Source organism: Lycium ferocissimum, chromosome 7 (assembly GCF_029784015.1).
Source record: "Lycium ferocissimum isolate CSIRO_LF1 chromosome 7, AGI_CSIRO_Lferr_CH_V1, whole genome shotgun sequence".
In the NCBI taxonomy this organism is placed as follows: domain Eukaryota; kingdom Viridiplantae; phylum Streptophyta; class Magnoliopsida; order Solanales; family Solanaceae; genus Lycium; species Lycium ferocissimum.
In genome coordinates, this window is record NC_081348.1 from 8666250 (window position 1) to 8693895 (window position 27646).

At 35.8% G+C, this 27646-nt stretch overlaps 1 protein-coding gene and 1 pseudogene across 1 annotated transcript; one reads left to right on the forward strand and one right to left on the reverse strand.

Annotated features, from left to right (window-relative positions):
• Nucleotides 1–9167: 9167 nt before the first annotated feature.
• LOC132061895 (myricetin 7/4'-O-methyltransferase 2-like) lies at nt 9168–10750 on the reverse strand (annotated as a pseudogene).
• Nucleotides 10751–22325: 11575 nt separating this feature from the next.
• Nucleotides 22326–26902, forward strand: LOC132063268 (uncharacterized). The gene is made up of 2 exons (XM_059455737.1): nt 22326–23149; nt 25962–26902. Exons 1-2 carry the CDS (start codon nt 22571–22573, stop codon nt 26703–26705), a joined length of 1323 nt encoding a protein of 440 aa, XP_059311720.1. The 5' UTR covers nt 22326–22570; the 3' UTR covers nt 26706–26902.
• Nucleotides 26903–27646: the final 744 nt, after the last annotated feature.

Consider the following 27646-nt stretch of genomic DNA (forward strand, 5'->3'; position numbering starts at 1 on the left):
AGGATAGAACGGAAGAATGTTTCTGTAGTAGCGGCAATGCAAACCACAGAACTCCGATGAACTCAAATTAACGGAGCAAATCACAGGACACTTACGGTTAGTATTTGTTAAAACAATGCACTGAATATAAAGAGAAGAAGTTGAGAAATTTTAATTGCCGAAAGTTCAGAATTTCGTTGTGTGTCAAAATGAGGCAAAGCCTCTGAAATTTATATGGGGGAAGAAACTGTTCCGAACAGGCAAGGTGACCATTCGGGAAGGACTTGCCTTTTCAAAAAATGGCTGTTGGAAATTCCGCGAAATAAATTGAATTTTTGCGCGGAAATGATATTAGATAATATCCGAAATTGAAATTAAATTATGACTTTGAAAAAATAAATTTGGTCCAAAAAGATTATCAATCAATCAGATCATTTGACCAAATCCAAATCCAAATCCATAAGTGAAGCGGCCGATTTTACGACGACGAGCGTGAGGAGTCCCTCTTCTCAACCCTTTATGAGCTAGAGGATGTGTTTTGATATATAAACACACAACTCTCTCTTTCCACTACCAATGTGGTACAAAGTGCTCTTTCTCAAATTTTCAATTTTTCCTCCATTTCTCTTCCCTCCATTTCTCATTCACACCAACTAAGCTTAAGCTTAAAATCCTAACAATCCCCCACATGAATGGGGAATGGCTATAATGAAAATATGCATGAAAAAACTATGTGATTTGCAAATAAGGATTAATCGCATCTGGATAAGTAGGTTTCCTTTGAACTTTCCATAGTGAACATATATCGGGTATACTTGGTCAATCGGTAGATTTGATATCCTTGAACCGTCGAGCTTTGGTGCATACCTAGACAACATAAGTCACACAATTAATCCTTAACCGTCTTTGGTTCTCATTGTTGTGTTCGTTTCAGCCATGAACACCACCTGGTTTCATAAGTGTGTAGAGAATTGGCCTGACAAAACTCTCCTTGAAGCGGCTTTCACTTCTCATTTACATAGGTGATTCCTAAACGTGTAATCCTTTTAAAAAAAAAACACAATTTGATATACCCTATATCAAACTTAGAAATCATTAAAAAGCCTTAGTGCTTTATCCTAGTTACTGAACATTGTCTTTATCACGAGAATGGACCGAGGTTGTTGTTTGACAATGTTGAACCGTCAATCATAACTTTGTTTGATCTCTTTGAACCTAGAGCTTGGGATCTCCAGTCTTCTAGGTAGAGTTATCGCCATGATGACTTGTCCTTGGCCATAGTCCCATTCCCTTTGATGATTTCTCAACTGCCTCTCTAGCTAGGCCTTTTGTAAGTGGATCCGACACATTATCCTTTGACTTGACATAGTCAATTGTGATAATTCCACTAGAGAGTAGTTGTCTAACGGTATTATGTCTTCGTCGTATGTGACGAGATTTTTCGTTAGATATAACGCTCCCAGCCCTTCCTACTGCGGCTTGACTATCGCAATGTATGCATATAGGTGCCAGAGGTTTGGGCAAAAATGGAATGTCTTCTAAGAAATTCCGGAGCCATTCAGCTTCTTCACCGGCTTTGTCCAGCGCTATAAATTCAGATTCCATGGTAGAGCGAGCAATGCACGTCTGCTTAGATGACTTCCATGACACTGCTCCTCCACCAATGGTAAAAACATATCCACTAGTGGATTTAGTTTCGGTTGAACCGGTGATCCAGTTTGCATCACTATATCCTTCAATTACCGCGGGATACTTCTTATAGTGTAATGCATAATCTTAGGTATATTCCAAATACCCCAAAACTCGTTTCATTGCCATCCAATGAGTTTGGTCGGGGTTACTTGTATATCGACTCAGTTTACTTATAGCACAAACTATATCAGGTCGTGTACAATTCATTATGTACATCAAACTTCCCAACACTCGAGCATAATTGTCACACCCCAACCTTGGTAAGGCGTGACTGGCACTCGGCACCTTACGGGAACCGAGCGAACCAAAAGCGTAACTCACGTTTTCTGTATCTCGAAAGGCAACATAAGACCAAGGTACTATAAGCCATAGGGGAACGAAAGCAAAAGATAACATACTTACGTCTTCAAACTAATCTCGAGTGCATGTGCCGGTAAGGCTATCCATAATAATGGTACAACATAGTATAAGTCGAGATAATTATAAGATATCTAACTATGCATGTCTGTCTACGAGCCTCTACAGGAGTACATGACATAAAGTGGCCGGAACAGGGCCCCACCATACCCATGCAAATGCATATGCAGCCATGCTGACTCACAGGGCAACTCCGAAGCAAGTGGAGCTCCACGACTCTACCGCCGAGCTGGTATCTCATCGAAAGATCCATCAAGCCGTATCTCAAGACCTGCGGGCATGAAACGCAACGCCCCTAGCAAAGGGACGTCAGTACGAGCAATGTACTAAGTATGCAAGGCGGAAAGTGCAACAAAATAGCCATTTACTAAAGATGAGAAGAATAAGAATCAACCTGGCATTTCTGAACTACCGATGGAAATCTAGCATATGTATACATACCTCTTCATCTTCTTGCAATCTTTACTAGGTCTGTATACCCTACCATAGTCCTGGTTACCTTATCATCAAACATTATCTAAACATGTGTTGCGGCGTGCAACCCGATCCGTATATGATACATGTCTCTCTATGCATGCTTAACCATATCTATGTACAGTACTGTGCCTTTATCTTACTAATCATCCTATACTAACTGCCCAACTGATCAGTGGTAACTGCCCGACCGGCTGCAGTCCGGTGGTAATAACTGCCCGTCCGATTATCGCCCGACGGTAGAGCGCAACTGCCCGACCGACCGTAGCACGGTGGTAACTACCCGACTGGCTGCAGTCCAGTGGTAAATATATACATTTTCCCAACTAGTCATAGACCAGTGGTAAATACATACATACATACATACATACATACATACATGCATACATACATCTGCCCAATCGTAGACCGATCGGTCGTGAGACCCGTAAATTATAATCAACATCATAACTAAACTTCTACAAGTAATCTCTATGCACTTCCCGTGGTCATCACTTAACCCGTAGGGTCTACATAATCACATAAGACTTATAAGCACAAAGCTATTAGTACTTCTTCCTGCTTGACTAGACTATAACCAAATCCTAAGATACAACATAAACCTCTCTTCGAACATTAAATACCTCATTAGGGATCCTCTACTAGCACTCTATTCATGTCCTATAAAACATCCCTTAAGAACCTGTTCCTAAACTCGTTGGATTATTATTATGGAACCGTCATCATGAACATGTCTCACCTTGGAAGAACAAAGTCATAAGATGAGATCAACATCAATGAATAACATCAATAGCCATGAAACAAGCTCAAGGATATCACAAGAACATCGGGAACTGTAAGCTTTTGTACTTTTAGAAACAAGGTTATTGAAGATGTCATATATAGGTTCACAACAAAGGAATCATGCCTTAAGAAAGAAAGGTTTAGCCTTAACATACCTGGAAGCTCACTTCTCGACTTTCTAACCTACCTCACCTCTTGAAATCTACATATAAAACCATTCATACTATTGTTAGGCCCCACACACACTTTTCTCAAGCATTTAAATGAAACTCCTTTTTGAATCGCAAATTCGGGCAAAGATTTCTCCCATGTTTATATACCTAACCCGAAATCATAATCCAAAGAACCAACAACAATAACAACAATACCAACATCAACCACAATATTATCAATACCAATATATTCCATAAAATATCCCACACAACATTTGTCCAATTTTTCCACCAACAAAATCACTATACGATTATTCTACAACTCTACTTCCGTAAATAAACTTACATCCATATCAATAAGGAGAGATTCATACCTTATTCTCGCTAGTACCGCGTCCAATATTTGCCTTGAATTCCAACCAAGATTCACCGCAATACGATAGTATAATCGCAACTACGCGCTATCCAAACTTAAATCCGGAGATTATACTTAATTCGCGTTAAAATCTAGTTGACAGAAGTTGGGAGAATTTTCTAGAAGATTTGGGAAATATTTGGAGAATTCTTGGCTGAAAAATGAGATTTAGGATCAGATTTGATCCTTAAATAGTGGGTCAAATTCGGGTCGGATCACTGTAGTAGTACTATAGCAAGTCGATCTATAGCGAGCGATTCTTCGTAGCGCATTTCGCTCCGTTAGTCCCTAAATTGCAACGTCCATAATTCTCTACTCCGATGACGTATCGATGAGCGGTTTATTGCGTTGAAAACTAGACTCGACGAACTTCATTTTAGGCTTTTTCTTTGCTTCAAAACTTCTCATATACTAAAAGATATTCTTTGTCAAAGTTGGACCAAAATTTGCCCTTCATATTTTCCACAAAATCCAAGGTCTCAATAGCTTATTTCTTCAACTCCACTTGGTCGTGAGACTTCCCAGTACTCCTCATATATTACTTTATCCATAAGTATACCTAATAATTATACCATTCCTTAAACCCGAATGACGGCTCATCTTGATCATAATTTCACGTACTTGTACTTAAACTTAGCGAGCGTTCATCTGGAAGTACGGGGTGTAACAATAATCCAATTGAGACTTGCTTTGACCTTTATTCTTTACAAAGGAATGGTTCAGATCAATTGGAGTTCTCGCGACTCTAAAATTCAAATATTTGAATTTTTCAAGTACCATTTTAATACAATGAGATTGAGACAATGCTAAACCTTGATAAGTTCTTTGAATTTTAATTCCTAGAATTAAATCAGCAACTCCTAGGTCTTTCATATCAAATTTGCTAGCAAGCATGCGTTTTGTAGCATTTATGTCGGCAATGTCTTTACTTATTATCAACATATCATCTACATATAAGCAGCATAAATGACTATATGATTTGGAGTGTTTTTAATATACACACAGTTATCACACTCGTTAATCTTGAACCCGTTTGCCAACATTGTTTGGTCAAATTTTGCATGCATTGCTTGGGTGCTTGTTTTAGTCCACAAAGAGACTTAAGAAGTCGGCACACCTTCTTTTCTTTTCCTGGAACAACAAACCCTTTAGGTTGTTCCATATAGATTTCTTCCTCCAAATCTCCATTTAAGAAGGCTGTTTTAACATCCATTTGATGGATTTGAAGATTGTACACGGCGGCTAACGCTATTAGCACCCGAATGGATGTAATTCGTGTTACCGGTGAGTACGTATCAAAATAATCAAGACCTTCTCGTTGTCTAAATCCTTCGACAACAAGTCTTGCCTTATATTTGTCAATAGTGCCATCGTCCTTTATTTTCCGTTTGAAGATCCATTTGGAACCTAAGGGTTTATTTCCTGGAGGAAGATCAACCAATTCCCAAGTATGATTGTTTAATATGGATTCTATTTCACTATTGATTGCCTCTTTCCAATATTGTGCTTCTGAGGAAGACATAGCTTCTTTAAAAGTCCGAGGTTCATTTTCCAACAAAAATGTTAGAAAATCTGGTCCAAAGGATGTAGACGTCCTTTGACGTTTGCTCCGTCTTGGATTTTCCTCACCATGAATATTGTCATTTACTTCTTCGCGAGGTCGTTTAGATCTTATGCTAGACGTCTCACATTCATTTTTATGCGGATATATATTTTCAAAAAATTCAGCGTTGCCTGATTCAATTACCGTGTTCAATTAAATCTCGGGATTTTCTAATTTATGAACCAGAAATCGATATGCTTTACTATTCGTTGCATATCCAATAAAAACACAATCAACTGTTTTTTGTCCTATTTTTACCCTCTTAGGTTTAGGAACTTGCACTTTCGTCAAACACCCCCACACTTTGAAATATTTCATGTTAGGATTTCTTCCTTTCCATTTTTCATATGGGATGGATTGTGTTTTGCTATGGGAAACTCGATTAAGTATTCGATTGGCTGTAAGAATAGCTTCCTCCCACAAGTTCTGTGGTAAACCAGAACTTATCATAATGCATTCATCATTTCTTTTAAGGTTCTATTTTTCCTTTCTGCAATCTCATTGGATTGAGGCTAATATGGAGCAGTTGTTTGATGAATAATGCCATATTCCAAACAAATTTCTTCAAACGGAGATTCATATTCACCACTTCTATCACTGCTGATCATTTTAATATTTTTATTTAGTTGTGTCTCCGCTTCATTTTTATATTGCTTGAATGCATTAATTGCTTCATCTTTACTATTAAGTAAATAAACATAGCAATATCTTCTGCTATCGTCAATAAAAGTTATAAAGTACTTTTTTCCACCGCGAGATGGTGTTGACTTCATATCGCAAATGTCGGTGTGAATTAAGTCTAAAGGATCTGAATTCCTTTGAATTGACTTAAAAGGATGTTTAACATACTTTGATTCCACACATATTTGACACTTGTTTTTATTACATTCAAACTTAGGCAATATTTCTAAATTAATCATTTTTCGCAACGCTTTGAAGTTGACGTGACCCAAACGTGAATGCCATAAAGAATTTGACTCAAGCAAGTAAGAAGAAGCAACATTCTTATTCATGTCAATCGCTATTACATTGTGTTTGAAAAGGCCCTCATTCAAGTAACCTTTTCCTAAGTACATATCATTCTTGCTAAGTACAATTTTTTCATAAACAAAAACGCACTTGAACCCGTTTTTAACGAGAAGTGCAACAGAAACTGAATTCTTCCTAATTTCTGGAACATGGAGAACTTTATTGAGCGTCACCACTTTTCCTGACGTCATCTTCAAGCAAATCTTTCCAACTCCTTCGACCTTGGCAGTTGACGAGTTTCCCATAAAGATAGTCTCGTCTGGACCTGCGGGAGCATAGGATGAAAATAAACCTTTGTTAGAACACACGTGACGAGTAGCCCTTGAGTCAATCCACCATTCTTTAGAGTTTCCTACCAAATTACACTCGGAGAGGATGGCACATAGGTTCTCCACTTCCTCGTTTGTTTCAATCATATTTGCTTGACGCTTTTTGTTTTCTTTCTTCGGAGCTCTACACTCCGCAGCCTTGTGTCCTATTTTTCCGCAATTGTGGCAACTGCCTTTGAATTTCTTCTTTGGCGGAAAATTCTTAGGTCCAGATGACCTCTTTCTCTTTTTGTTGTTCTTTGGTGCCTCTTCAACAACATTTGCCCCCGCAATTGTTGAACTTGCTCGTGACTTCTTTTTCGCAGCCTTATTGTCTTCTTCTATTCTTAGGTGCACAATCAGATCTTCAAGGATCATCTCTTTTCGTTTGTGTTTCAAGTAATTTTTGAAGTCTCTCCACAATGATGGGCAACTTCTCAATAACCGCCGCTACTTGAAACGAGTCGTTTATGACCATACCTTTAATTAATAAATCAACATTTGTAACATAATCAACATATTTAATAAAAATATTGATTCGGATTATACCTTCCGCTAGAAGATCATGGATTATGATTTGTAGTTCCTAAATTTGTGACATAACGGACTTGCTGTCCACCATTTTGAAATCCAAGAACTTTGCAGCCACGAATTTCTTCAATCCCGCGTCTTCTGTTTTGTACTTCTTCTCAAGTGCGTTCCACAATTCTTTAGACGTTTTACACACACTGAAGACATTATACAAGCCATCCTCTAAGCCGTTGAGAATGTAGTTTTTGCACATAAAATCATAATGTTTCCATGCCTCAAGTACCACAAATTTCTCCTTATCGGGAGTGTCCGCAGGCAAGACGGGAACGTCCTCATTGATAAATCTTTGTAGGCTAAGGGTGGTCAGATAAAAGAACATTTTCTGCTGCCACCTTTTGAAGTCGATACCGGTAAATTTTCCCGGTTTTTCTGCCTTGGCTAACGCTGGTGGCGGAGTAGTACGACTCGACGACGCGAGGCGGGTGCCGTGCGTACCATTCTAATCGTTTGTTGTTCTGTTCCAGTAGTCATTTTTCTGAAAAGAAATTGACGCACAAATGATATTAGTAAATCAGTGAAGTTTTTTTTTTTTTTTTTTTTTTTTTTTTTTTTTTTTTAATCTTCAAACCGAATATAAACTCGATGAAGATTTTATATCTTCAAATCGAGGACCAAAAAACTAGATTAACTCGATGAAGAGTTTATATCTTCAAATCGATTACAAATGACTAAATAATCTCGATGAAGTTTTTATATCTTCAAATCGAGTAACAATATGAGTAGAAAGTCACAAGGACTTTAATCTCAAAAAGAGTAAAAAAAAATTTCCTTTGTTGTTGAACAGATTTACGGAATATTTAAACACAAATGCGTATAATTCCTTAAGCTTGTTATTACGCGTAAAGCACAACAGTGATTATTATATCAGTTTGTGTTTGTTAATCAAAAGCAGAAACAGAAAAATCATGAAAACAGAAATGTAGAAGAAGTAGAAAAATCTTCCAAGCCCACAAGTTGCTTGTGTGTCCTTAAGGAATTATAACCCCTCACTATTGCCAAAGGATCTGGGTTACTTCCTCCCAGGATAGAACGGAAGAACGTTTCTGTAGTAGCGGCAATGCAAACCACAGAACTCCGACGAACTCAAATTAACGGAGCAAATCACAGGACACTTACAGTTAGTATTTGTTAAAACAATGCACTGAATATAAAGAGAAGAAGTTGAGAAATTTTAATTGCAGAAAGTTCAGAATTTCGTTGTGTGTTAAAATGAGGCGAAGCCTCTGAAATTTATATGGGGGAAGAAACTGTTCCGAACAGGCAAGGTGACCATTCGGGAAGGAGTTGCCTTTTCAAAAAATGGTTTGAAATTAAATTATGACTTTGAAAAAATAAATTTGGTCCAAAAAGATTCGAAGCCGGAGCCGAGAGACGACGACGGCGCGAGGGGAGTCCCTCTTCTCAACCCTTTATGAGCTAGAGGATGTGTTTTGATATATAAACACACAACTCTCTCTTTCCACTACCAATGTGGTACAAAGTGCTCTTTCTCAAATTTTCAATTTTCCCTCCATTTCTCATTCACACCAACTAAGCTTAAGCTTAAAATCCTAACATATAATACAACACAACACACTCTTTAAACGGAGCCATCGCGAACCCCAGACCATTAAAGTAAAGATACATGTGCAAGAACTCTTATATATAAAAGACTACATAAGCTCAAAAATTTATTCACCATAACATACATGATACGGCATAAGGAAATGATGGAGAACTCTCAATCAGCTAATTAAGACTACTTCCGGCGAAGGGTAAATTTCAATGAGAGACCTTAAATCTAGAGCGAGAATTATTTTGTATTCAATGAAACCATCTTCAGCGAAGAGCTTCTCCCACTCCTTTTTAGTTCTCTCTTTGGCAGTATGAACAACCATCATCAACCTATCCATATAATGTTGTGCCCTAACAAACTGATCATTACTTTGCTTCGAATCCTCCTCCATCAGCATATCTATAATTATCACTTTCCCTCCCTTTCCCTACTTGAAATTGATTCTCTGCATTTCTTCAGTATCTTCACACAATCTTCATCCCTCAAGTTGTGCAGAACGTACTGTTCAACAATGAAGAATTAAGTTGAGCCGAAAAAGGACTCAAAGGGAGAGGTGGAGGGGAAACAATTTACAAGTCAAGAGGTAAATTTAATGCAAGTTCTCGTATCGAAAATAATGACGATCGATCAAGAAGAAAGAGAGGCAAAATGTTAAAAAGGGAGATTACTACCATAGCTAGATTTAGGGTGTGTTTGGTGTGAAGGAAAATATTTTACACGAAAATTGTTAACAAACAAGTGATTTTCTTATTATTTTCTAGTGTTTGGTAAGCAAACAAAAAACATTATTCCAAAAGCATTTATATATAATTTAGACATATACTATGGCCTATGAGGTGAGTAATTTGTAAATAATTTGTGTTGGGCGATTTCGAATAGGGACAGTTTAAATTACAAGGACAAGGAAATGGTTTTCGTAGCTAAATTGTACCTTGAGTAAGATGGCATTAGCATGGGGAATTTTATCGAACATATCTCCTCCAACAAAGTCCAAATTCCCACTTCCCTTGCAGTCGCCTATAACATGAGGAGATCGAGTACAATACATTTTATATTAGGAAAAGTTTTGGCTATAGCGATTGACATAGTACTCGTGCCATCACCAACGTCCACCAACGAGGTTAACCCCTCAAACACATGTTTGCACTCTGTAATAAGCATGTTGGTATTAAACCTCGAGTCACTAGCCAATGCATCGTTGAAAATATCACTTAGTACTCTGGGTTCTTCATCCATAATGTAATCCCAGAAAGCTTTTCCATGAGCGGTATGAAAAGCAGTAGGAGAATCATTTTGGAACCAAGCACTTAACTCAGACCATGCTTTTGAAATGACTGGATCGTGGTTAATTAGCAAGAGTGATCTAACATTGAAGGGCTCATTTTTCACAAGAAGGTGACTAGCTGGGGTAAGAAAATAGTGATCTTCGTGTTGATTTAGGAAACCAATATGCACTAAAAAGCGCATTAAAATTGGCAAGAAGGAAATCTTTGAAGAATTGACGATAGCAGAGAGATCAGAAAGACACATGGGCTTACCCTGTTTGTTGAGGACATCAATGATGCCTAGTTGAAGTGCACATCTTATTGCTGAAGAACTAATGAAGTTGAAAATATAGTTCCAGATTTGAGCTTGAGCCTGGAGAAGCTCAGTGGAAGTACTTTCACTTGCTGACATTTCTAATGAACTTGTTTTGCTTAGAGTTGTCATCTAAAACAAAAAGTGACATGTATATTTATAGAACTAATGAGATCGTGGAAAGACTGTGTAATCCATGCTTCTTTTTTCTTTTTTATGAATTTAATAGTTGACCTTCAAAAAGGTTACAGCGGAAACGTTATAGTAATTGACAAAAACCTATTGGATAGTTCAAAATATATTAAAATAGTTTCTGACTGACTCGTAGTTTTAAATTATTTACCAGCAGAGGTGAAGTTATAGGAGATTTTCACGCTCTTTGTCACGTTCGCATTCAGGGGTTCAAGTTAACAAATTGTCAATTATATAATTAGGATAAAATATAACTTAGGTATGTTCCAAATTAATAATGCCAAGTTCAAGAGATCTCGAGGTATTATGCCAAGAATTAATTAAGATATGGGTCAGTTTTCACTGTTTTTCTTTAGAGAGCATAGTTGCACCAGCATTGAGTTTGGACCTGGTGCTGCTACCAAAAAGAAAAAAATGACAACAGGAGAAATTCAGGAAACTATAACAATTGATTCGACTATCAGGTAAATATATATGATCTTCAATTGATGTTTTGCTTCACAGTTAAACAAGGCCATTGTGATGCTGGCTGGCTATATATATTCTACATCCTCAATCGAAGTGCGGCACCTCTGTTTCCGAAACAGAGAGCAGAAATGTAGTACTCCCTCTGTCCTAATTCGTTTGACACTTTTCGCTTTTCGACAGTCAAACTTTTTAATTTTAATCTTGTGTTTGAACATAGAATCTTTAAATTTTTCGAAATAAAATTTATAACGTAAAAAGTACTATAAGTCACTATAATTAATAATTTAAAATATTTAAAAGACATATGAAAAAATTAATGTCAAAGACCAACTTGTTTGACTCTCAAAAAGTGAAAAGTGTCAAACAATTGGGGACGGAGAGAGTAATATCTTACTTGTTTATGAGTTCAATTTTTTCATAAGTATAAATTATAAACTTTGAATTTGGGGCATGGAGAGTTACATATGAGGTGTAGATGGATATGGAGAGTTACATATGAGTGACTTTGGGGTTTTAATAATGGTCGGGAGAAGGCTCAAATTTGTCACACCCATGTGTATTTTTCATACCCATCTCACCTCATTAGTGTGATTTCTTTTAAATCCATCTCTTTTTTTTTTCTTAAAATTATTTTATGTTTTTTTAGATCTTTTTAAAGAGTCGTAAAGTACGAGAAAATTGTGAAGGATGTAGAATAAGATTAGATTTATAATCCAATTAAATAAGCGAGCATAGTTTTTCCATATAAAATAATAAAGCCATTAGTATAAGTGATAAATTTATCCTTATAAGCTTGTTACATAAAATTAGAAAAAATGGAGATTTATATAGGAATTCGGAAAAAGCTCAAATAATTCACTGAACTATGAAATGATTCGTATATGCCACTTATAAAATGAAAGGTTTAGATAATGTCACGTGACAAATTCTGGTAGTAGTAGAGTTCTGTTCGTGAGTAATGACGTACATGACCTAAAATGGTAATACCGGTGGCAATTTTGAGCCCAACTACTAACGGGTGGCATGAATGAACCGTTTCTGATAGTTCAATGACATATTTGAGCTTTTTTCATAAATTAATTAAATATGGTAAAATTTAAACTCAGATCCATAATGTTTCAAACTCTTGAAGGCTTGGAAACTGCGTGAGAGAGAGAGAGAGAGAGAGAGAGATTAAAGCATGCAACGCGTAGGTCTTATAAGCGTGGTGAGTGTCTTGTAATTAATATCTTTCTAGAAGCATATCTGGAACTGCTTCTTTGATCACAGCAACAATAACGTCACCACTATGAGCATATCGACGATTGCTAGCTCCTATGCAAAGACGGTTTTGCCGCAATTTTGAATGGTGAGCTCACATATTCTATCCGCTTTAATCATAACAAAATTTAAGGAAATAAAAGAAATTTATAATTAAAGGGAAAATTACGCCTATCTCTATTTTTTAAATATTTACGCCACGTAGCTCATACTTTGTGTCCAAATACCCGATTTAGCCAATATTTGTGTATAAGCTATCATACAACATGAGGCGACGTGGCGTAAATATTTTTGAAAATTTCCCATTATTAAACCCTCCTTTTATTCCATATTAGTTGTCACATTTTCCTTTGAGATTTTTACACTCTATAACATTTGAGGGGGAAATAATTTACTTGGTTTAGCCCCTATTTCAGTTTATTACCCGATTTGGCATTAATTTCATACTTTTTCTGAAGCCAGAGTTTTGGTCGTCATCCATTATCTGAGCCTGCCATGTTTGTGTCTAAACGTTAGAAAGTCAGTCGTAGGTAGAATATGTGGTTCAAACTTATTCCACCTTGTTTATAGTCTCCAATAGTATTTCAACAAATGCACTGCCCCAGTAGATGGCTCCTACAGTTAGATGTCTCAGACAAGTGGAATTAGTGGTGTCGTAAGGGATGAACATGGGAGTCCGAAACCAAAATGCCTCCAAAAAAATCACTTTGAATCAAAATACTCCAATAAAAAAAATATTATAAAACTATGTTTAGCGCAGTAATTTATTACGCTAAAGCAGTTCACGGAGACGGAACCGTTAACTGCTTTAGCGCAAAAGATTTTCTGTAGTATAGAAAAATTTATAAAAAAAAAACTCTATAACGCAATAAAATCTGCGTTATAGAAAAACATTAAAAAAAAATTAAAAATTGGCCAACTTTATTTTTTGCAACACTTGTGTTTTTTTTTACTTTGACCAATGATTAGTCGTGTGTCAAGACCAAACGTCGATATTTTATATAGAACCTAATTTTTTTTTTCATACAATAATAATGTAGGCTCGATCATCAAGGATACGTAAACGTTCGGATCGTCATTTTAGGGGTTGAAAAGGTGCCCGAAGTAAATTTTGTTTGTAAACTTTAGATTTAAGTGTTCTATATACCTAAACGTCCATTTTTGTTTGAAGACTTGTTGTCATTAGCATAAGGTTTTTTATTTTTAGGGTTTAGATTTATTGAAAATAAAGTCGTTGCCAAAAGGTTTTTAACTGCTTTAGCGAGGTATTTTACTGCGCTAAAGAATTTTTTTTTTTTTGTATAGCGCAGTAAAATAGCGAGCACAAAAAAAAAAAATTGGCAAATTTTTTTTGTTTGCAACACTTAGTGTGTTTTTTCATACTTTGACCAACGATTAGTCGTGTGTCAAGACTCCGAAACGTCAATATTTTATATAGAACCTGATATTTTTTTCTGCGTACAATAATGTAGGCTCAATACATCAAGGACACGTATACATTCGGATCGTCATTTTAGGGGTTGAAAAGGTGCCCGAAGTCAGTTTTGTTTGAAAAAATATAGTGTTTGACTGTAAGGTTATTTTAGTCAACTTTATATGTCGAGAAAATTAGTTAGCTTTATTTTCAAAAATTGAAACCGCAGAAGTGAAATTGACATTCACAGCTACATTACCCCGGGATTTTTACGTTGAAATCTATTGCGTATCATCATCTTATAAGTAAATAAAACTGAAAATTTCACGCCAATGTGGGAGAAAATTCAAATTGAATGGGATAAAAGGTGTTTTTTTAAAAATCGGCTCGGCCAAACCACCTTGTGGCCGTTTGTCCTCATAGATTTCGAAAAAATACGCAAGTTCAAAAAAAAAAAAACAAGTAAATCGGACGTCCGAGCGCAAAGTTATGACCATCTAAAGTTTGACCACTTTACAACTAGTTTTTCTTCCTATATTTTTTAGAATTATATTTATATTCAAAATAAAGTTATGTCTTGATTAAAAAATAACACGCTTAAATCAAAACCTTAAAAAATAAAACACTTAAACCTTAAACAAAACTTACTTCGGGTACCTTTTCAACCCCTAAAACGACGATCCAAACGTTTGCGTATCCTTGATGTATTGAGCCTACATTATAGTACGCAAAAAAAAATCAGGTTCTATATAAAATATTGACGTTTCGGAGTCTTGACACGCGACTAATCGTTGGCCAAAGTATGAAAAAAATACTAAGCGCTGCAAAGAAAAGATTTATTAAAATAAGATGTTGCGATCTTTTTATGGAAAAAAATACTAAGTTCCTTAAGTGTGTTATTTTTTAATGCGTAACTTTCTTTCGAATATGTTACAAAAAAAAAATTGTGTAAATCGAACATCCGAGCGCAAAAAACTACGTATATTCAAAATAAGGTTACGCTTTAAAAAATAACACACTTAAATCTAAACCCTAAAAATAAAAAACCTTAAGCTAATGACAACAAGTCTTCAAACAAAAATAGACGTCTGTGTATATAGAACACTTAAACCTAAAGTTTACAAACAAAACTTACTTCGGGCGCCTTTTCAACCCCTAAAATGACGATCCGAATGTTTACGTATCCTTGATGTATTGAGCCTACATTATTGTACGCAGAAAAAAATATCAGGTTCTATATAAAATATTGACGTTTCGGAGTCTTGACACACGACTAATCATTGGTTAAAGTATGGGAAAAAATACTAAGTGTTTCAAAAAATAAAGTTGGCCAATTTTTTTTTTTTTTTGGTACTGTTTCTATAACGTAGTATTTTACTGCGTTATAGAATTTTTTTTTTACCGACCTTCTATAACGCAAAGAAAATCTGCGCTAAAGCGATTAACGGCTCCGTCTCGTGGAACTCGCTTTAGCGCAGTAAATTACTGCCCTAAAGGTCGTTTTGTAACATTTTTTTTTGTTGAAGTATTTTGGTTCAAAGTGATTTTTTGGGGGCATTTTGGTTTCGGACTCTGAACATGGCAACTGGATCCTAGGCTTCTAGCCTTCTACCAATGATAACGTAGGAATCACCCACACATATGGGACAGGGTGCCCTCCAACAGGGCCTCAAAATAGTCCATCAACAACACTTATCTCCAATGGAGATAAAACCAGACTACAGAGGTAATTTATTAGGAAACTTACAAAAATGATTATATTTTGAGTTTTTATTAAGCATAATTACACTTTTGCTAATTACATTTCGTAGCTATAATAGATTATATTCAAAATTGGCGCACTACAGTAAATTGTATTCAAAATTCGGCTGAGTCAGATTTCGCTGTATTCAACTCAGATTTTGACGTATTCAAGTGAGATGCATTCAACTAAGCTGTATTCAAGTGAGATATATTCAATGTTCGTATTCAAGTCAGATGTATTTAACTAAGTTGTATTCAAGTCAAATGTATTTAACTCAACTGTATTCATTTATAGCTACTTTTACACTGTATTCACTTTATTATATTTAAAATCGATTGTATACAAAAAAAAAAAAAACCTTCAAAATACACCCCCAAACACTAAATACATAAAAATATAGATATACCAAAAATTAACAAATACACCCTAAAAAAATGAATACAATCTAAAAATTTAACCAAAAAAACACAAAAAAGTGAACACAATCGCCATATTCGTGAATACAACAACACCAACCACCAGTTCCGGCCAGATCTACCGAAAATTTCACAACAACAAACAACAATAGCCCTTATGTGGCGCCGTGGTTGGCAGACGACGATTTCCAGCCAAATCTGCCGGAAATTTCATAACAACAACAGCCCTTATGCGCTGCTGTGGTTGGCGGACGGAGTCAGAAACAGTAGAAGCTATAGATCTGGAGCTCCGTCGTTGCTCCGGCGTGTTTGTGGCGTTATTGGCATCATTATCGCATACGACTTTTTCGGCTCCTTTTAGTCGTGATAAACCAGATATTAATAAAGAACTAGAGACAAAGGCAAAAACAGAGTAGATGTTTTTCTAAAATCGAAGAACAAATAGTGATTGCATTTCAAAATAGTCATCAATATTTGAAATCTAACTAGAATTTTTTTTTATTTTTAAAAAACACAGCATTGCGATAAAGAACAAACAAATAGCGAGCAGGCAGCAGTGGTGCGTTGTTGTTGGTTGGTGGCCGGAGTTCCGGCGGCGGAGAGTATTCTACTTTAAATATATATGTAGCTATTAATTGTATTTAACATATTACTCTTAACTATAGGATGTAATTAGAGCCTGTTTGGATAGGCTTAAAAAAGCGAACATAGGTAATTATTTGTTCTCGAACTTATAATTTCTTTAGATAAATGTAAATCGAATTCGGAAATATTATTTTGGGCTATTTTAAGACAAATGGATTTAAAATAGCCGGGACACTCAAAAAAAAAGTTCGAAAACGGTATAAGACAATCCAAACGGGCTCTTAATCTAAAACTATAGCAACTAAATATAATTACCTACTAGTGTTTGCCATACCATTTAGATTTTCCTAATTTATTTCCTGCAAGAAAACTATTCTCTTTATAATGAGGGCCTCAATAACATGGAGGCCTAAAGCAAACTTCTATATGAGGCCTTATATGATTTTTTTAAATAAATATAATTATTATAATTTTTATTTAAAATTTACTTTCCTAGCTTTTTATAAATTATTAATAATTCTTTTTCAATTGATAACATAATAAATCCATTTAAATATGTCTCTTGAGACATTGTTAATCTTACGTAAGAAATTATCAATTTTAATTACGATAACTTCTTTCTACTGAGGCAACTGCCATAGGATTTGTTAACATAGTTCAATAAGCTATATAGGTACATATTTGAAAAAGAATCAAGACTTTTATTTGATTGAGTATATCGATTAGAGTATAATATCTACTTGTACTACTTCTCTTAACACTCTATCCGTTGAAAAATAAGTCTAAACAATCAATATCAGTGGTCATTATGTTTTACACATCATTCAAAGTTAATGAAATATCATGCCAAATAGTCATACCCAATAAAAATTCAAAATTGTCAAACTCATATATATGTTGTGAAGTAATTAGCTTCACTTTTAGTTTTTGGATTATCACTAACTTCTTCTAATTTCAATAAAGCAATTTTTATTTGTGGACCTTGAAATATTATTGCTTTTATACTTTCGATACGACTTTCCCAATGTGTTTATGACAATAATTTAAAAGTTAGGTTGAGTACACTATCTTTTAAAACCTTCAACTGCTTATTAATTAGAAGAAAAAAAACAATGAAAATATACTATGTATCACTCCAAAAAATTATATAACATTCACACAAGAACTAGTTATGTCACGAAGTACCAAATTTAAATTATGACGATATTAAAAAAAAAAAAAAAAAAAAAAAAAAACTATATACATGTTTATTAGAAAAAATTGGGGCCCCCAAACTAAAGCACTTGCTTGAGTTGCTTTATGGTTTTAAACAAAACTTTTTGATTTAACCATCTCCTTGTATGTTTGAACCGGATATTTCGAATACCAACTCAGCCGGCCATGTTTATAGTAGTAACATAATTTTATTATGCAGGTACTGACTGAAGGAACTGAGAAATTCGGTGATCCGACATAACTTCCGAGAAGAAAACAAAGTAGCTCACGCTTTTGGTCAAGAAAGGAATCAAAAAGACAACTAGCGACCAGCTAGCGTAGTTTTTGTCTAGTCTTCCACGATGGGTACTGCCACGGCTACAAGGAGACAAAGGAAGACAATATATTATTTTTTAAAAAATAATCTCTTACTACATGTATTATTCTAGCAAAACTTGGCAATAGTAGGTCCAATTGTTTGGATTAAGATTAAGACACCTGAATTTGAATGCATATATAAATTATTATGATATTGTGTCTAGATATATATGAACACAAAATGATTTTTTTTTTTTTGGGGGGAAATTTCAATAATGTACAATCCAACATATAAAATTACATTCGCGTAGCCATATTTTTAAATTACACCAAAGATAGCCACTTTTTCACGGTATACTACAATATACAACTTTATACATCTGAAGTGGACTATGTATCAACCTTGTCTAAGAGTGTATATACAATATTGTACAATAGTATACAACTTTATACACTTACTGGAGACAAGGTATCAACCTTGTATAAAAAAGTATAAGAAATGTTTATACACACACCTTTACACTGTTATACAAAAATATACAAACTTATACAAATGTTTCCCTCCTCCACCACTGTACTGATCACCACAATGGGCATCACCTATTCCCCTGCCGCCAAATCCCCACCGTGGGAACATCCAGAGGTCAAACGCCTTCCTCCTCTCTGCTTCAACGCCTCTCAAATTTTAAAGATAGATCTACCCCTACCGCTGCGGCCATTGGGGCCGTAACCCCCACTCTAGAAGAAAAAAGAGAGAGAGAGAAATAAGGAAGAGGAAATAGAGAGATACGAAGAAGAAGAAGAAGAAGAAGAAGAAGAAGAAGAAGTTAGAAGGAGAGAGAAGAAGCACAAGGAAACCGCCGAAAGAAAAGTTAAAAATTGGGCCTTTTCGAGTAATTTAAGACATATGGGCTAACCCGGATAATTATTTTCTTCAAATTGTCATACAGTTTTATTTTTTCCCTTTTTTTTTTTCCCCATCAATAAAGAATGATTAAGATTGTTTACCAACATATGAATGTACATAACTTATTTATTTTCAAACATAAAAAATATATAATTCAAGTAAAAAATAATTAAATGTTAGAAAAATATAATTTAATAAAATAAAATTATTATTTGATAAAAGAATGAAACATTTATATTTGTTAGTGATGGTGGAGATGGTTTAAGTGGTGGTGGTGGTAATGGTTGATGCTTGTGGCTAGTAATGGTGATGATGCTAGTTGTGATGATGGTGGAGGTGGTTGATGTTGTAGTGAGTGACGCAATGGTGCCGATAGGTAGTGGTGGTGATGGTTTTGATGGTGGAGTTGGTTAGGTAGTGGCGGTGGTGGTTTTGATGGTAGAGTTGGTTGATGTTAATAGTTGGCGGTGGTGATGGCTGAAGAATATGTGGTGGTTGACAATGACATTGGTGGTAGTTGGTGCCGGTGCTAGTTGTGATGGTGGAGCTAGTTGGTGTAAAGATTAGCATCAGCAGTGGCAGTGGCTGATAATGGTGAAAAAGGGGGCGGTGAGGTGATGACGGTGGTGGTGATAGTGAATATGATTATAATGATGAAGATGATAGGAGCGACTGATAGTAGTATTGGCAGCGTCATTGGTTGCCAGTGGTGATTGTGATAACAGAGGTGATTGGTGGTGATTGTGATGGCAAAGATGGTTAATGCCGGTGGCTAATGGTTGTGGTTAGAGCGGTGGTGAAAATTATCCTCACAAAAATATCTCTTAATGACAAAAGTCTGAATATTAAAATTCAGACATCTATTAAGTGCAAACAAATGAGGCTATAATCTCTAACAATGATGTAATGTTGCCTAGTCTATTAGTATTAATATAAAAATAACCTTGCTACCAAAAGTTAAAAATAGGCAATTCGCAGAAATGTCCTTATTTTGGGGTGGTTTTTAATTTTTACCCATTAAATTGGTGGTCTTCAATTTTTGCCCTTCGTTAGAACCCTTTGATTTCAGGTTCAAACTCCCGCTCAGCCAAAAATTAAAAAAAAAAAAAAAATCGTAAGGTAGAGTTTGGATTCGCAAGGCAGAGATTTGCATGCAAAACTCTGCCTCAGGCAGAATTTTGCTACCTTTAGGCAGAGTTTGAGCCTCTTTAGACATGCCAAAACTACGCTTTAAAACGAGCTTTGCCTTATACGAATACAAAACTCTACTGTGCGCGGGCGAGTTTTGCATGTGAGGTAGAGTTTTGCAAACTCTACCTCACATGCAAAACTCTGCCTGAAGTAGAGTCTACCTTGTGATTTTTTTTTTTTTGATTGAGCTGCGATTCGAACTCAAAATCTTGAATTATTAGGCGAAGGGCAAAGATTAAAGACCATTAATTTGAGGGGCAAAAATTAAAGACCAGTGCTTTTGAAGGTCAAAAAAAAAAAAGAAAAAAAAAAAAAGACAAACGACTACGACTGGAACTCTGTTCAAAGCTGAAAACCAATGGGCAATTCGCAGAATTGCCCTTCTTTTGGGGTGGTCTTTAAATTTTGCCCCTCATATTTGAAATCTTTAAATTTTGTCCTTCGGCTAAAACCCATAGGTTCCGGTTCGAACCCACACGGTCCAAAATTTTAAAAAAAATTCGCAGGCGAGTTTAAAATCGCTATGCCCCACCGCATACACTTGTGAAGGAATTACCAAAGTTATGCGGACCCGTACTTATGCACATGGGCGGACTTGGCATAAGTATGCCGGGTCCGACATAACTTTGATAATTCTTCATGAAAGCGGTTATGCGGGTCCCAGCAAAAGTTTGCCCATTAAAAGTGTGCCCCACCGCGTACTTTAGCCTAAAGATATATATATATATATATATATATATATATATATATATATATATATATATTTTTTTTTTTAACTTTTCAAGATAAACTTTTAGTAATGCCTTAACTAAAAGTGTGTCTCATAAAACATAACTAAAAGCATGCCCCATAAGGCGTAAGTTTTCCTTAAGGCATAATTAAAAGTTTGCCTTATAAGGCAAAGTTTAAATTTTTGCTATACTTATCCTCGTGACTTTTAGTTATGTTTAACTAAAAATCTAACTTTAGGAGGCGGCAGCCATATATATATATATATATATATATATATATATATATATATATATATTTACTTTTCAAGGTAAACTTTTAGTTATGCCTTAAGCAAAAGTATGCCCCCAAAAAACATAACTAAAAGTATGTCCATATAGGCGGAACTTTTCCTTAAGGCATAACTTAAACTTTGCCTTATAAAGCAAAGTCTATGCCTTAAGGGAAAGTTCTGCCTTATGGGACATAATTTTGTTATGCCTTAACTAAAATTCGCCCATAAGGCATAACTAAACTATGTCTTAGGAAAAATTCGACCATATGGGGCACACTTTTAGTTATCTTGAGATCCGGCATAACTTTAGCTTTTCCTTAAAGATTGTATGCTAGATCCGGCATACACTCCCCCAGTCCTGCCTTGCGAAATTATTTTTTATTTTATGCTTGACGGGGTTCGAACCCGAAGCTTCGTATTCGCCCACCTTTCCAAGTTTTTCAAGGCACAACTTAAAGACCACAAATATGAGGGCAAGAAATTTAAAGGCTACAAATTTAAGAAAAAATTTAAAGACCACTCCAAAAGAAGGGCAATCCGCGCAAAAAAATGAAAACGAATGTTAAGGCCATTACAGTTAGGCCTTCACTACGGGTCCAATATTCACTTCCTCTTGGGTCATTAGCACGATTGCCCTATGTTGGTATTTAACTTTTATCCCTCAAATGACCGGTTATTAATTTTTATTTTTCTGCGCTTTAAGTAACATAAAAATGATCGAAAATATCTCAGATATTAAAAAAATAAAATAAAAAATAAAAAAATCTGCCTACTCTTATATATGACCTAATTCATATGGCATAAGTTTATAGAACTTTTGCCTTGTCTGGCATAAGTTTTGTAGAATTAAGCTATCCGGTATAAATTGTGTAGTATGTAATTCAATCGGCATAAATTTATTTTTTCGCATCATAATATAACACAAGTTATGTCTTATAGAAAACTCTCTAAACTTATGCCAAGCGAATCAAGCACTATACAATTTATGCTAGATAATTTAATTCGTACAAAACGTATGAGTTATGTCGGACAAGACAAAAGTTTTATCAACTTATGCCTTACCAAATTAGATCACATATAAGGATATTTTGACCCATAAATTTTATTAAATGAGAAGGAGAGACAAAAATTAAACAGCAAAGGAACAAAAGTGCAAATGACACTTATATGTCCAATTTTGACTTTCCCCTTTCTCCGCATTTCGAAAGATGACATTTTGTGAAGTTTTCCCTCTCAAACCGATTTGCCCCTACTGTATTTCCATCACAAAATAAAAACCTAGTACACCATCTGTTTGCGAAAATGCCGCAAAGAAACTCTCGAGATCAAGAAAAACCAACACCCGCTCTCAGAAGATCTCCGCGCTTTACTACTGCCACTGCTACTGAGATTTCTGCTAACAAATTCCACAATAAACACATTGAAGTTTCACAAAGCTCCGTAAAATCGAGTACCAAGTTGAGAAGGTCTCCAAGATTGAGTACTGTTGATCCACAGAATAATGATGAGGTTAATAATAATATAGAGAAAAGGGTTACTCGTAGTTCTACTCGAGATACACCTGGTCGTAGAATGCCAAGCTGTGAATCCACTGACAATTCAGTTGAGAAAAGAAATAGGTCAAGGTTCCCTAAAAATGCTCAGGAAACTAGCAGTCGAAAATCTTGCGTATCGAAATGCACATTAGGTGAAGTATCGGGGTGTAGAGAGGGCGATAATGGGACCGGAAAGAAACAGGCACGATTGAAGAGGAAGAGAAATCAAGCAACAGATGAGATTGGTTTTGCTAATGGGTGGACAAACGAACAAGAGTTGGCGTTGCAAAGTGCTTATTTTGCGGCAAAGGCAACGCCTAATTTCTGGAAGAAAGTTGCTAAGCTGGTAATTTTTGGCACTAGTTATTTCCTGTGGTTTTAAATTTAACTTATGTTTCGTTTCGTATTTGTATAATTTTAGCATCATGTTAAACTAATCAAGCTGAGCATTGAACATTTATTTACTTAATTGATATATAGGGGAAATTGTCTTTAGGATTTATGTCTTTTAAGTGTCAAAAACTAGGTATAATCAGAGATAGGGTTTTAGGTATGATACAAACTGCTTGCCTGGATGGCTTTTGGGTCTTATATTTGTACCTCCCAAGTGATCTCAGTCTCTTATGTTTGTGCATCAACATTGTCAATGTAATAGAAGAAAATAAATTTTGCAAGTGTAGGAGCTGATAGGTTGCGGATGGTTTAATCAATTTTAGTCTGAAATTCGACCTCTCAGAATTAAGTTGATTTAGTTCAGAATGTCAAAAAAGAGTTTCACATAGTCTTATGATGCAAGATGGCTCAAAATTTGACCAATTTCAAAGTGTTCCTTTCACTTTTTCATCCTTAAGGCCTGCCTTCACCCCCCCCCTTTTCTTCGGCAGCAAAGTGGACCTGATAGTCTGATTGTTGCGAAACCTTTGTTGTACAACTTTGGGCCTAGATAAGTGGTCTGGCTTTTGGCTCTTTACAGAGGTTAACTGGGGATTTTATTTGTTTAAAGAAGAGAAATAGTTGACGGGTAGAAACAATTTCATTTTCCCATCAGTAAAAATACCCATAAGGAGTAGTTATTTCTTATTTATAAGATCAATCTCAGATCAACTACAGCTATATTTTCTCGCGTCTCATTCCTTTCACTATTATCCTTTGTGGCTTTTTCATTTGTTAATACAACCTAATTGTCCAGCACTCTTCAATTGCCTCCTTCCCCTACCATCTCTACCACTTCACTATTTTGCCCTCTTTCTTCCATGTATGCTGCAGTTTACTTGGACAGTTAATGTCATCTTGTCCGGTATGAACTTCTGTCACCTTCCAAATTGCGACCAAATCTTCAAACCACTGCTGTGTTGGTTGGTTCTGAATGGAAATGCTAAAGAGGAAACTGATGCATTTGTTTGCAGCTGGAAGAGAGAGAGAAAATGAACAGATGAAGATTAGAAATTGCGAAAATTGTAAAGGCTTTTAGTTGTTTCAGATGTTATTTTGTCACATTATATAGATATCAGGGGCAGAAAAGTGGAAGAACAGCAATTCTATAATTTGAGATTTTTTGCGAGTGAAAATGAGTCCTATTTAACTGTAATATGGTATTCGGAAACCTAATAATGCTGTTAATACTGAAAGGAAAAGTTTCTAATTAAAGTAGACGTCATTCTGGAGTGGCTTGAAAGGAAATTAAGATAATCTTTATTCGGACAAAAGGAGTAAGAAAAATGTTAATTATTTGCATGATGATTTTATTTTCCCTGCTTATGTCATGAGTGGCAAGATATAGACTTGCAGGAGTGAGACAACAAGCATTTGTTTTTTTTTTTTTTTTTTTAAAAAAAAAAGGAAGAGACAACAAGGTTGATATTTTATACTTCGGAAATTTATGATGTTGCCAGAGTAACTTTTCCAGTAGTTAGATATAACTTGTGGTTCAGAGAGAGATAGATGGAGAGATAGAGTATGTGTGTGTTGGGCTGGGGGGTTGGAAGACAACAAGTTGATCTCTAAGAATAATATCAATGCCATTGAAGCATCAACAATAGTTGTCAGGATTAATTGGGAATTGGTACAGATTGCATGGGAAGATTGATTAGTGGACTTATTTCATCTAGGGAAGGTGACTTCTAACAATAGCATTTTAAATATGTGAGCAGCATGATTATGGTGCTGAGGAGCAGTACTTGATACTTCAGGCAGCCAAGTGCCATACTGGTTTTTCAATTGCTTGAAGCTTGCATGAGGGCGTGTCCAAAATAAAAGCTAGGTGGGAAGTTGATTGTGCATAGAACCTTTGCTGTAGGAAGAGGGTGAAGAGCTTGTTCGGTATGAGGCTTGGTGATGTTTGCGAAGCCAGAGGATGAATTACAATGAATGACATCAGGGGGTGAAATAATATATTACAGCAGTATTTCACTATAATGTAGGACTTTAGTTTGTCCGTGAAGCTCAGCATAGCATTGATAGGTTAATACCATCTTCCTTGACCTGTTCTGTCTCTGCTTCCTGATCATGTCTCTTTATATTGTACTAAAGTAAAGGACAATGTAAAAGAGAAAAGTGAGGCTGTCGGACTTACAGAAAGTTTGGCTGGAGCATTTGATCATTTGCATACACCTGGGTTTGGGTGATTGATCCTGGGGCTTTACCAGCTGTGACTGGAAGATGGGCATAGGTTCCAAAAGCTGAACTATCGCGTCGTATTAATATTTTATGCAAGATGAAACCTATATATGAATGACATGGTAGTGGATTATCTAGAATTACATATGGTGGTATTTTTGATTTTCAGATCCAAATATTTTTGCATACCTACAGGACACAAGCTGCTAGCCAAAAGGCCTTGAGATCTAATGTAACTTAATAAATACTTCTAATCCTCAGCTTTCAATTAGGAATAATTAGAATCGCTCTCCACCTAGAAATCCATGAATCTAGATTCGAGGTCCTTTGTTGATATCAATATGTTAGCAAGTGGTGCTTGTAAGCTGTGATTTTTCTGATATCTGCAAATCAAATATAAAAACCAAAGAAAGTTATGGTAGTTATCACGTCTGGCTCTTCTTAGTTTTCCTCAAGACATGACAGAATTACTGTTATATATTTTTGAACGTCTGCTTGTGATATACATGATCATCTCATTAAACTTTGGACTTGTATTGCAGGTGCCTGGAAAATCAGCAAAGGATTGTTTTGACAAGATACATTTGGATTTCATGACCCCACCTCAGCCTCAACCACGTTCAAGGGTTAAAAAGATGAATACATCATCACTTTCTCCTTGTGCAACTAAATTGCTCCAGTCCACAGAGAAAAATACAAAGAAGCGGAGATATAGCAAGCCGAAGAACCATCTCTCACGCAAGGCTGTGAGACAACTATTGCAAAAACATACTAATATAGATCGAGATAAGGAAGCAGACTTCTTCAATGCTCTTGAATCATCAACAGTTTGCCAGAACACAAGTTTTTTCACCCCGGAGCGCAACAAAGAAGGTTTGCATTATCTTAGAAAGTGCATGGAGAGATCGTCTTCAGCCGATAAAAAGCACCTTTCCAGATTAAGTGGTTCATCAGGAGCAACTCTTTTCAGCCCACCAGTTCTAAAGCCAATTAAGAACAAGGCCTTACATGAGAGGTATGTTGATCAGCTACATTGCAGGGAAGCAAAGAGAAAGGCAGCCACTTCAAGGACAGCAAAGGCCCACCAAAATAAGAATGATCACAAGAATGAGAATGTCATAAAAACGGATGTGATCAAAGCTGCGAAAAATGCTCTAATATCTGAAGCCAGAGATGCAATCAACCAGTTTCAAAATTTGCAGACATGTGCTATTAACAGTTTCAATCATGATGGTGATGATGATTATGATGAGAATCATAATTGTGATGATGACGAGGATGCCTGATGAAAGGTGGAGGACCTTGACATTTTCGCCCCATGATGCTGAGTCACATTTGTGTTACTCGATTTTCAGTAAGCTAACCCAAATTGTATCACAGAGCTCGTGAACCAAATTCTCCACTTGGAGTTGGGATTCAGTCAGTCTCAGGAACATTTCTGTAATAAAGCTTGTTGTGTATATGTGAATCTGAGTCTCTTGAATTTCAGCAGTTCTCTAGTTTAGGCATGCGAAGTGTACAGTGTATTTCAAGTGGAAAAAGTGCACAAAATAGTAAAGTTTCTTAAGTCGCTGCAAATGTCCTAGATGGTTAAAGCCCAACAATTAACGGGTATCTAAATGAAAATAGGAGAGCCAATTGCTATGCTTAGTAGACTTTGAGAAGCATTTTTGTCAACTAAAATTAGTAGACTTAAGTGCTTCAATATTCTAGCAAGACTCAGAAGATTTTCTGTCTTGCATTTATTCATGCGGACATATTTAAACTACTCCTCCAATTTAACTAGCTTGATCTAAATTTTTCTCTTCCCGACAAACCAGCTGATTTCGAACCATTGCACCAATAATATCCCATATACTCATTTTAGTGGAAAGATGAGAAAATTACAACGGAAATGAGAGATTCAAGAGAAATAATTGGAGGGGTTCGGATTGTGGGAGGGAAAACTTTAAAAGATTGCATTGAAAAAAATGCTACTTTTATCTTGGTCTTGGTTAATACTTTCGAGAATTTACCCGAGCGGAAAAATAGTAAAGTATCAGGTGCCGATAAGTTTTATTTTTATTGAAATGAATTCCGCCAAATTAAATTAGACTTTCTATATTAACCTGCGTTTGGTTAGGATTGGGCCCTAAAACTAATTACACAAGCACATAATGACATATATACCAACAATAGAAGAAGATCACCCCACAGATATCGTGATCCAAACATATTTCATGCAAAA

What these genes read in the sequence shown, in the direction of transcription:
- LOC132063268 (XM_059455737.1), top strand. Translation starts at nt 22,571, where the DNA reads ATGCCGCAAAGAAACTCTCGAGATCAAGAAAAACCAACACCCGCTCTC. An exon ending in GGAAGAAAGTTGCTAAGCTG is followed by an intron (nt 23,150 to 25,961) that starts GTAATTTTTGGC and finishes CTTGTATTGCAG; the next exon opens with GTGCCTGGAAAATCAGCAAA.